The sequence below is a fragment of the Crinia signifera genome, chromosome 2, assembly GCF_055691185.1.
Source record: "Crinia signifera chromosome 2, ASM5569118v1, whole genome shotgun sequence".
Lineage (NCBI taxonomy): Eukaryota > Metazoa > Chordata > Amphibia > Anura > Myobatrachidae > Crinia > Crinia signifera.
The window spans coordinates 272,313,060-272,325,457 of NC_139218.1; the positions used below are offsets into that span (position 1 = coordinate 272,313,060).

The 12,398-nt window shown below is 43.0% G+C and overlaps 1 protein-coding gene across 1 annotated transcript in view; it reads right to left on the bottom strand.

Annotated features, from left to right (window-relative positions):
• The window catches only part of TM9SF2 (transmembrane 9 superfamily member 2), a 31,051-nt gene extending 19,016 nt beyond the window's left edge, over nt 1-12,035 (bottom strand). Inside the window, exons 1-4 of the mRNA XM_083168634.1 lie at nt 11,536-12,035; nt 5,720-5,787; nt 5,515-5,608; nt 656-783 (exon numbers count right to left, since the gene is read on the bottom strand). Of these exons, the coding sequence (XP_083024760.1) occupies nt 656-783; nt 5,515-5,608; nt 5,720-5,787; nt 11,536-11,679 (434 nt within the window). The 5' untranslated portion in view covers nt 11,680-12,035. The remainder of the gene's footprint in view (nt 1-655; nt 784-5,514; nt 5,609-5,719; nt 5,788-11,535) is intronic.
• Between the last annotated feature and the right edge of the window lie 363 nt (nt 12,036-12,398).

Sequence of the window (12,398 nt, forward strand, 5' to 3'; positions counted from 1 at the left end):
TGTAATGTAATGTAACTACTGCAATATCATAACATAAGCAAGCTAATTCCTTAGGCAAAAACGGGTATTCTTTGAAGAGTGTTAATGGGGCATATTAAATCAAAAGTGCGTTGTAGAAACCCTAGCTTTAAAAAATATTTTTGACATCAGGAAGTTGTGTTGGACAAAAGCTACTATTGCTGGGCATGATGCCCATTGTATGCATTGTACTGGAAATAAGGTGCTAGTGATGGCTCAATATATCAAAAGGTGTCATTAGAACAAGGTAGCTAATTGGTTAGATAGGTTTAATGTCCAGGTTGGCCATTAGTTTGGGGGGGGGGGGGGGGGGGGGGAGAGGATTTTCTTTATAGATTTTATTGTATATATTTTTGGGGGGCCCTTGCCATGGTCTGGATGACCCATTCTCACTTGGGGTCACTTCTGGCTTACCGGCACCCACATACTTTCCAGAAGGGCAGGGCAGGTGACAGAACAGGGGCTGGCTTCCTGAAGTACAGACAGAAAATGATGGAATTGCTAATGTTGAGAGAATGGTAAGGGTGGAAGAAGCTGTGCCAACATTAGGAGAATGATGAAAACAGTTCATAGAAGAAAACGTAAAAGGTGTCAGGGAGATTTGGAGGGAATCAATGTCAGACTTGGTCACACTCACCAGTGGTGCTGGTAATTCAGGAGCATACTTTTCTTCAAGAATTCCAACATCTGCTTACTCTGTGCTTGAGTAGTATCATACGATTTGGTACACACTTCCACACATTTTTTATTTTCCTTGAATTTAAACTACAAAATAAACAAAATGTATTACAGTTGTTAACGAATATGCAATAGTACAAATCACCACTGGGGGGGTTTGTCCGAAATGAATACCCTGCTGCAGTGTTTTTGAAATAGTTTTTCATCTCACATATTGACAGTAGGATGACAAAGAAGAAAAGCTCAGGTCCCACAGGAGACTTAGGGGTTTATTTATCACAGGTCGGTTTTCCTTGATATTATAGAAACACAGAATCAGTTTAGAGTTTTATTAAATATATCCCTATAAAAGAGGAGATTAAGAGTAAGAGAAATAAATGGCAAATAAACAACAATGGTTTAAGAGAATGGGGGTAAGAAAGGGGCATTCGGTATGAAGAGAACTACTGGAAGTGTGTGCTTTGGGTACAATATGGTTCATTTACATTTTTAATATTATTTTGCATATGTGCGTCACAGCAACCTCCCCAATATCGATCTGTGGAGTGACTCTGCTCCATCCAATTAGCGAAGGTACTACAGTGGTAGATCCATCTAATCCTACTGTTCACCAATTGCCACTGGGATCACTATCCTTTTGGGCCCAAAAGCGGACAGGACACAACTGGATTTGAGGTGACTTTCGGAATATAACCCCATATGCACAAAATACCGGAGCACCAATTTTTTGTACATTAATATTTTTATTTACTATTTTCTCTTTTTAGCTACTTAGCTCAGTATGTGAACTATTATCATTAGTCTGAGTATTTTATTAATTTCTAATAAACAATGTTTTAATATATGCATAATTGATTTTTATTGTTTAGCGCAACCACCCATATCCATATTTGTCACAGCAGAAAGTTTGAGAACCACTTGCCCTACTGCACATAAATACATTATTGCTGTCTAAAGTACAGTCATCTTCAATAAAACCTCATACCTCTTGTTAAAAAATGTTCTACTAAACCAAATCAGGAAACTCAATTATTGCTGCCAGACACGGCTAGCTTGCATATTACGAAGAAAGGAATACTACTGGGAACATATACTTGAACAGATATTGTGATTGTGTGAGGTAGGCAAGTCATGTTCTTGCTTGTATCAAGTACAGAGAAAAGGATTTAACAGTAAACTACTTAAAACACACAAACATGTTCGCTGATGCAAATGTAACTACCAACATTGAGGGCACCCCCTAAAATTACTAACCCACATGCAGAAGTGAATCATTTACAGCCCTGATGGCAGCCGTCAGAAAGTGCAATAGGGATATATTGCGGTTTGCATCTCTGTTTATCTGTGGTGTTTGTAGGTCCTGATATTCTGTTGTTTCCTACTGTGGCACCTAACTTGGTTCAACTGATACTGGATGTCTCAATATTGAGTTGGGTACTTATTAAAAAAAAAAAAAAAAAAAGGTGTATTTAATGTGGGAGGATATTAGCACTTCTTGAAAAGACTAGGTCAAATTTACATTCAACCTATTCAATCTATCAGAAATTTTCTGACAGGCATAAAACATGTGGACCGGTGACCGCCTCAGAGACTATGCAAGTCTCTGTGGGAGTCTGTAGTGAAGGCATGCGCAGATCTAAAACATCGGTCCCCGTTGCGAATTCGCAGCAGGGTGAATCAAGTAGAATGAGGGCCCATGTCCCTTGGCAGGGCCTGTACAGCTCTGGTAAAGCTTTCACTGGACCCTGAAGCAGTAGATGCATTTAATGCATGGCCTCCACAGTGTCCCATGTGCTAGGGGGCCAAATGATATGTAAAGGTGCCCATACACGGTACAATATTTCCATGTGTTTTGAACTAGATTGCATCGCACGCGATTTGCGTGCGATGCAATGCTATCCGAAGCTAGTTCAAAAAGCACGGGCTGCACAAACTTTATGTGCTGTGCGATGGGGTGCCCGCGGGCACGTCACCCTCACACCATGTATGGGCACCTTAAGGCTTCCTGGGCTTGCACACTCATTAACTCACCTAAGCATTACAACAACACATCAGAGTGATCTGGAAGAGTGCCACGTTTAAAAAAAAAAAGCAAAGAAACATCTATCCAGCAACATCATTCTAAAGTTCTCCTTGTCAGAGCACCCGACAAAGCTAAAGGCCCTCATATACAGGTCCGATTTCATCCAATTACAGATCAGGCCAATATAATCGGATGAAATCGGAGGGGTTTCACATCAGGTTTGATGCGATGCGCGGTCCCGTGCGCATCGGATACTGTAGATCATGTGCAGCAGCGGAACTCTTAGCACATGCGATAAATCACATGTGATTTTTCGCATGTAAAAAATAGCACATTAAGTGCCAAATGGGATGGAGCCCCCTGGGAGCTGACTTGTCCCTCAGACAAGTACGACCTGTGTATGGGGGGGGGGGGGGGGGGGGGGGGGCCCTTAACCCTTTGTCAACATCTGTGAGAGATGTTCAAAATATCCACTTAAAATGACAGCTTAGCTCTAATTTGTTCTTAATATTCAATTATATGATGTGTTAAAAAAATATATTATATTTCCTATTTAAAGGGTAAACATTACATGGTCATTATGATGAATAAAAGTTACTTCTTGGCAATTTTCACACCTATTTTGACAAATTCACTTCAAAGGGTTAAGAAAGCCTTGAAAGGCCCATACACACCAGGTGGTTTTGCCATTTGAGCGGCTTGAAGCTCAAAAGCCACCAAGTGTGTATGGCCCAGCGATGAGCACTGATGCCCGTTCCCGCATCATTGCCAGCCGCCGCTCATCTTCTGGCATTACCAGCAGATGTACGGCGGGGTGTTAGCTTTCCATAGCGTCCTGCTATGGAAAGCCATCAATTTCCGTGGAAATTGCTCAGTGTATGCTCCGAGCGAATGTCAGCCCAGCGATTTTTTGCATCATCGCTGTGAATACATGCTGGCCAAAAACACCCATTGTAGAAATATAAAAAGGTAGGAACCACAAGTATAGCTATAGCTGCTGTAAAGGGAGTGTGTAAATCTCCCAAAAATGTATATAGACAAAGAAAAGAGGTTATACAGCGCTAGGTTTGACTGAATAATAATACACACTACCACATGTAAAAATGTAATACATATTTATTAATACATACATCGGTAATAATAAAAAAACTGTGATGCTGTGAATTGTTGCACTTTTCTATTCAATGGAGCATTCATACTAACAATGATTGGTTAGATTACCAATAACAGCTGTGATCACCAATTGCTCAATTTTATATTGACGAGAATTCTCTAATATATTGTTTTTATTCTATGTATGTATTAATAAATATGTATTTTTACATGTGGTAGTGTGTGTTATTCAGTCAAACCTAGCGCTGTATAACCTTTTTTCTTTGTCTAAAAACGCCCATTGTGTATGCACCATTAGGTAGATCAGATAACCTAAATTTAGTTGCTGAATAATGGAAATTTTTTACAAATGTTAATCACTATTGTCGAGCGAGATTTATAAGATGAAATGGGACTCATCATCCATTAGGTTGTCAAAGGTGTAGCAGAAAATCAGTCAAACTTAAATTTTAAACTCTAAACTGTCAAACAGATTATTTGCTACATTGCAGTTTAAACATAAAATGTGTGGTCAAAGACTCATCCATCATGTGTGAGATATTGGAATACAAAGGAAGTATAACTAAAAAGGGACAACACCAATGCTAGATTGTTAATGACATCTCGATTTACTAAGGGCCTAACCTTTAATTATAAACTTAATTTTAAAAATTATCCACTTTTAATAGCTTATTTTTCCTCCTTTTTTCACAAGTCTCACTTTCATTCAAATTAAATTATCCAATTTGGTTGCCTGAGAAAAAAAAAACACCTTAACTCCCTAAAACACAAAAGTTCAGTGAACCCTGTGTTTTCGGCCACACGGCTTTGTTTTCGCTCAATAACCAGGCTGCTTTCGGGGACTTTTTTTCCGCTTGTATGAAAAAAATAAAAAATAAATAAATAAATAAATAAATGTCTGATAAGCATGGGATAGTCCCAGGCCAGACAATTACTTGCGATCACTGGTAATTGAATAACGCTATTTGTCTGGAGCTATATCTGCACGTTATATATATTATATATCCATATCGGAACAGAAATTGTCTAGTATGTATGCCCAACTGCCGCAGCTCGTATTTTAACATCTGCTGGTCGGCCTTGCTGCACAGATGAATCGCAGCAGTGTAGGTCCATCAGACCCTCCTGAGAACCTCATCGCATGCGGTCTTTTCGTATGCGATGTATCACTTGCGACCTGCTCCCCGCCGCCGGGAGGGGGGGCAGAGTCGGAGGTAGGACGGACAGCAGGTCCAACATTTGGCTCAAGGTCTGTGTGCATTGAGGAGAACGTCGAACGTCAAACATCTGATTTGGGCCATTTTTTTGGCACAATCCATCGGGATCCGGTGAAATCAGACTAGCGTATGGGCACCATAATTACTGTGTGCAAACCAGTGCATTGTAATGAAGGATGGAACGAGATGACATTCGATTGTTCATTACATCAGGTCAGCCTGATATTTACCCAGCCTTATGTACAGTGGAGGCAATTGTTTTATCATTTGAACTTAGCAAATGTTTGTGTAAATGCCATTTATTTCCGCAGTGACACTACCTGCTCCTTGAGAAATGTTGCCTCCCCAGCGTATAGGAGATAAATACAATAGAGCCGAATATTTTGAAAAAAAAATAACAATAGGTATAATAAATTCAATTGGCTAGAATTTTTTTTTTTAAGACCTAAAGAAAGAAACACCAACCTTGTATGGAGAAGGTTCAATTCTTTCACCAAACAGTACCTGGCCCAGATTTTCAGATGGCCGCTTCTCTTTTGCTTCTTGGCAGAAATCAAAGCTAAAAAAAAATAAGGTGAAATCTATTATAATCAGCAGTAGCACAATTTACATATTTTACAATGAAGTTATATCATTGATCTTGCAGTAATCTGTGGAACAAAACACTTACGCAGCATATTCATAAGGAAGAACAGATTCTACCGAGTCCAGTCGGTTCACAAACACCTCGATTTCAGTCTGCAAGAAATACAAGTTTATAATTGGCACACAACACGGTACACTTAATAGCTTAATTAGATGATAAAAATACAATCATGATAGTGCCAGACATAAATTGTACTCATTAATATTAATAGAATCGAATAGAATCAACTTTATTGGCCATGTGTGGAGGGGGGGGGGGGGGGGGGGGGGGGGGAGGACATTACATACATTGCATTAAGACATTACATGTGGGGAACACATACCTGCCGAACTGCACAGCGCCTAGGCAGCCATAAGCGGTGCCACTGGTCGTTGCAGCAGCCAGGTAGGGAGCAATATAAGCAGAGACAGTACAGTTATCGCAAAGGGAACAAGTACCCACTGTGCTTCACAGTGCCTAGGCAGCCATCAGCGGCGCCACTGGTCACCCCAAGAGCCTGGTAGGTAACAATACAAAATACAGACAGTAGTTTTCACACAGGGAGCACATACCTGCCTAGTAATATGATGGGGGGGGATGCAATTGAATTGCTCCAGTTGACATCCACTGCATTTAGGGCACACAAAACAGTTCAATTCCCTACTTAATATTTGTATTTTAGTCATTAATAAACACATTTTTAGGCAAAATGCTTGCCCTTACTAAAGTGCCTGTTTTTCACAGTTTAAAAGCCAAAACGGTACTTATGTATTAACTGGACTCCCATGTTAAATGCACCCCATTTTTTCATACCCCTACTATCCAACTACGCTTGGAGTTGATTTTATATAGTGTGGCGAGCGCAGCGAGCCACCGTGCCCAAAGCGTGGCGAGCGCAGCGAGTCCCGCGAGGGGATGCGGTCTCATAAGAAAAACGGGAGCCCAGATATTACATAAGTACCGCCAAAACATTATAAGTAAAATGTTAGTGTTTGTGGTTATGTCTCTCTAATGGATTTAAGGATATTGATTAAACACTTCGAAAAGTCACAATTATAGAAACTCTGCAAACTGATTTCTAGTGTAATCAAATGATCGGGGCAGGTAGATTTACTGGCTTGCCGGTCTACTAATCCCCAGAAAATATTCAATACGTTTCAGTATTTTTACAAGGTCTTGTAGAAAAGATTAGAACTCTACTAACAACAGTTGAGTAAAGTGTTGTTTAGGTCAATTAATTAATAATGTATCTCTTTGAAAGTGCCAAAGAGTTATGCTGGGTACACACCAGGACGAAAGATCTAATTCCGACCGATTGGATGTAGATTGTGTGGTGATTGGGCCCTTTTCTATCCTGGTGTGGACCGATACTGATCCGATGCGTGGTCCCGCGGGTCGGTCGGTCGTTATTCAGATAAGGTTTGGAATCTGGAAACGACCATACTCCCGGGTGCGGGTCGCCATCGGATCGGACCCGCTCACGGTGCACATAGTGAGTGGGTTGTCCTGGTGTGTACCCCGCATTAGGCTCTTCATAAATTCATATACCAGATTAATTTAATGGCAAAGGATTCACAGCAACTACTGCTGTATTTTCTTTTTTATTACAACAGCTTGTATCAAGCCCCTAAAAAGTCAACAGAACTTTGTGTATTATAATTGACACATAAATTGTGCTAGATAGTATTGTTATTGTGAACCAAAAGGATCAAGGAATACCCAAATCCCCTGATGGTTGCATTGGGAGACCAGGGATATTATACATGTTCAAAAATCTTGATCCTCCGATCCTGTCAAGGATCGCAGAATCTGAAAATTTTAACATGCTTGATACTCAGATGGATCGCCAATTGGCACATCCTGTCGGTAGATCTGCACTTCCAGGGGATTGTACCTGACGACGTATGGGCACATTACATTTTCAAACCACTAATGCATTATTTTACCAAGATTTTATTTTTTAAAATAAAGGTTTCTGGCATATGTATTCAACCCTCTGCTGTAAAAGCTCAAAGTATATACAAAAGCTGTTGCCCTAAGACAGTGGTAGCCAACCCTAGCCCTCGAGAGCTACCAACAGTTCACATTTTCCAGACAACCTAGCTGCTGCACAGCTGCACTCATTAATCACTGACACATTTTAAATGATCCACAGATGGAGCTAATTAGCTCACTTGTGATTCTGTGAGGAGACCTGCAAAACATGCACTGTTGGTAGCTCTCGAGGACTAGGGTTGGCTACCCCAGCCCTAAAGGTGCCCACACACGCACCGATCCCGGCGGTGCGATGCTATACGATGGGGTGCGCTCTCCCGCGGCACCCCATTGTACAGTACAAAAAGTATGTGCTGCACATACTTTTTGTACTAGCTTTTTCTAGCATAGCATCGCATTGCATGCACATCATATGCACAAGGCATACGATGGGATGCTATGTGTGCTAGTTAAGCCCACAACGCACACCGGGATCGGTGAGTCTGTGGGCACCTATAGATTGTCCCAAAAATGCATTTTTTGCCAAAACCTTATTAACTCCATGTTAAATTGTAGCGTTCACTCTAATTTTTGGGATTATCATTATTCTTAGTGTTTGAAGTAGGCACCTGCATTTCTCTGCATGCATTGAGAGGCTCAGTGGAAAAAAGCCACATGAATTAAATCTACTTTTTAGGACTTTAAATGATACCAGGGATTCATATTTTGATGCTGGTGGGAATTACGGACATGACAAGTTGGTGGAAAAGATTATAAATGGAAGTAGCTACTTAATAGCATAAAAAATTCTAAATTCATGTAGATGTGCCTCTTTTTTTTTTACTTAGCGCCTTAATGAATAACTCCATTGGGTGGTGTAGCAAACTGCAGGCTAAAAACAATTGAATTCCCACTCAAGAGCCGACCGCCTCTGAAATGTGTTTTCTGAATCAAGTGGTTTTGAATACTTCTGTATGCCCGTTGTATGTAAACAACCCTCAATGCCACCAGTGTTCACCAATAACACTACTTATAACAACAACCTAAATGCTATCCCCTCAGCCTCTTGTCCTCTGCATATCCAAATCTCACTTGCCAGGTTCCCACTATTGCACCATACACAGAAATAGAGCATGCAACATGTTACCCACAGTGAGTAAACAAATTAATTTGTATTTAACATAAACCAACGGGGAAGACAGCATTGAATAGGGCCCGTCGAGCATCTCCCCCATGGGAGATGCTCGACGGAGATTGAATATCCCCCTAAATCTATTAGCAGGAACTACCAGCATGTTGAACTGAAGTTAAAGTCAGTGAGAAGATTTCAAAATCTGAAGTTTGTCCATGGAAAAAAAGTCAATGATTCCATTGTTCACCCTTAATCAGTGGGTTTCTGTGCGGTAATCTCCAATTCTGGGTGTGAGAAAAGGTTATTAAATCACATAGCTTTTCGCCACGGCTACTTGAATAACCCAAATATGTTTTTTCCTTTTAAATACAAAACCATTAAACATAGTGGTATGTACAGTAGCCCATCGCCATAAGGATGTATGCTGTTTAGACAGTTTGACACTTGCCAAACCAGTATTCAGCAACAGGTCGGTCAGGTTTCAGAAACTGGGCCAGGCACTTATTCTCATACACATTATAATAACTACCTGAGAAATGGGTGTGGAGGGACATTAGAACCTTCTTATGACCACATTTCAGAGTTCTAAATAGATTTATGAAAAGAAATTGTGTCAAAAGTGACTGCTTCAAATAGACACCAGACACATACAGCATATTTGCCCTACATACGCTTCTCTCATTTTACAGAATGTCCCTGATAAATGCTACATAAAAGATGATCGATTGCTCAGAGCAGCTTATCCACTCCATTTTACACACATTCCCTGCAACTGTTTTTGCGGCACTACATAATCCTCCAAATGTTGCTTAGATACTCATCTGGACTGGTATCTGATATCCCAGTGCCCAGAATCTTGTCATGTAAGACCCTGACCAGGGGCATCATAAAAGAGCAGGAGGAGGTCCGTGTGCAGTCTCTGCCAGCCAGATCCTCCTCTCTGGCGGGAGCAGCGCATGAGTTCAGTGTGTAGGAGGGTGCGTGTAGTAGAGCTCTCAGACCCTACTGCACAAGTGCTAATCTCTCTGATTGCATTAGCAGCACAGCATGGTGGAGTGTGTGCACTAGAGCACACACTCCACAATAGGGAATTCCTGGGGTTTAGGGGCCCATGTGCACACATTATAAATATGCCACTGACCTCAATGGATTTTGTTAAGTATTTCAACCCTAACTCACCCCTAAAGGTGCCCACACACTAGAACACAATTGGCCAATTTCCGATAAATCTGCGATTATTTCATCTGATGTTTACCGAAAATCATCCACTATTGGTCAGATGCGCTCTCCTGCGGATCTCTTGCTAAAGGTGCCCATACACACTGGGTTAGCAGCGTGCGTTGCAATGCATTATGGGCTGAATCGCATTGCAACACATGCGTTTTGCAAGTGATTAGTGTGGGACGAGATCCGCGGGCAGTACAAAAATGTGCAGCACATACTTTTTGTACTGAGTGATGCGATGTCCGTGGGAGCACTCTCTCGGCCAATTGCTGACTGGCTGAGAGAGCGCTCAATCAATCACAGGCTGCCCATTCATTGTATGGGCTTTTTTTCCCAACGCTCACAGCTCCCCCTGCCCGCCTCTACGTTACTGCCGCCTCTGTGTCCACCGCAGCGTCCACTGCCTCTGCACTACTAGAAGCATCCCCCTGCTCCCTCCACCTTCCCAAAGCATTGACAGCTCCCTTCCCAACTCCTTCGCCGGCATCCACATAAGATTTAGCAAATCTTATGTGCAGCCGGTCCGATCTCCCGACTCTGACCCGATGCACACGGGACCTCGCATCAGACCGGGTGTCTAAACCTGCGATTTGGCCCGATTTCACTGCCCGATCCATCTGAATCGGGTGAAATCGGGACCAAATCGCATAGTGTATGGGGGCCTTTACCCTCAGCCTAAACCTACTCCCCCTAACTTCTGTACAAATCAATAAGATCCTGACAGTTGGAACACCGCTGTCAGCATTCCGACTGTATGGGTCCAGAGCACCAGGATACATCCCCCTGACCTGTGCAGAGCCAGGCTAGCCTCTGCTTTAAGCTGCATACACACTGGGAGCTTTATCACTAATTATATGTGCACTAGCTATATCATTAATTATACATCGGCCAGTGTGTGCGCTCAATATCATTAACAACCGCCTCTGTTGTCTATACATACAGGTCAATATGACAATGTCATTAGCTACTGCATGTACGGAAAGGGTGACGTTACTGACAGATATTGGTTAGTGTGTATGCACTGACTATATCATTTTCCCACGGCACCACCCATCTTCTTAACTATACCCCCCCCCCCCCAATCTGCTGAATAATTTTGGCTAAATAGCCAACGACCTGCATGTTCAGTGAGTCCCACGGAGGTTGCTGAACAATATAGCTTAACAATATCGCTCAGTGTGTAGACTGAATGACGTTTGCCTGGGAGTTGAGGACTTTGCATATAACCCACACTATAACATGACAGCAATGAATAAAAATGAGAGCACACACCTACACTAGGACATCGCCATCCTAAAAGGAATAGGATACACTATAGAGGAGTCTGTGCAGGAACAGCAGCAGGATGCCCACACTACAGACTAATCTCACAGGGTGCTTGCGTCGTCTCTAGGTAGAGCAATTGCAGGCTACAGGTAGGTATATACAGTTGCCGCGCATGCTGGTACTGTCGTGCAGGGCAGGAATCACAGGCTGTTCATCCTTTCATTAGCAGAACGTGTGTACGGAGGGCCCATCAGTCACAGCTCACCTTACACTCAGGGATGTCCTTTACGTGCTCGCAGAAGGCAACTGGGGCCAGGCCCGGCAGGTAGAAGGCTGCTGTGGGCCTCGGGATGGAAGCGGTGGCTGCCAGCAGCAGAGGCAGCAGCGCGGTGCACAGCGGTCTCGCCATTACGGTACCAGCGGCGCAGGAGGATACAAGATCGCAGCAGCAGCGACACTCACTTCCTGCTTCGCTCTCGGAGACACGTCACCCGCTCTGACGTCAGGGGGGAGGAAGCGCGCGCAGCCAGCAGCAGCCGGCCCGGGAGAGGTGGCGACCCGAGGGAGGGCATTTTGGTCTTTGTCGCTTCCGGGTACGGAGTACGGACTCTTTGGCCGGAGAAGCTGCCTTGCGGGCCGGTTTCCATGCCTGCGGTTTGTGTAGGTTTGAGGTTGGATTTGTTCTCAAGGAAAGCACGAGCCAGGGATGACGTGTCGGATGTGCTGTCACCGTGTAGACATGGTTGGCGTATCACCATCTCAGCTTTTGACAAACCTGTCTCACAGCATTCGTTAAAGCTTCAACATATAGAACTTGATAACATCTTTGGGGGAGATGTGCAGCTCAGTAGTAAACGGTGGAGAAGTTGCTCAAGGCAACCAATCAGCATTGCTCATGGCAACCAATCAGCATTAAAGTAACATTTCTCGCTAGTAGCTGATTGATTGCTATGGGCAACCCTATAAAGTCATAAGACACCGCCTTAAAAGGGTATGCTGTATAACATACATCCCAATTGTCCCACTTTCCGCGGGAACATCTCGGTTTTTGGGGATGTTCCCGCGTCCCGCTCTGGGCCGGCAGTGTCCAGGGTGGGGGGCAAGTTGGGGAGACCGCCCTAACCACAC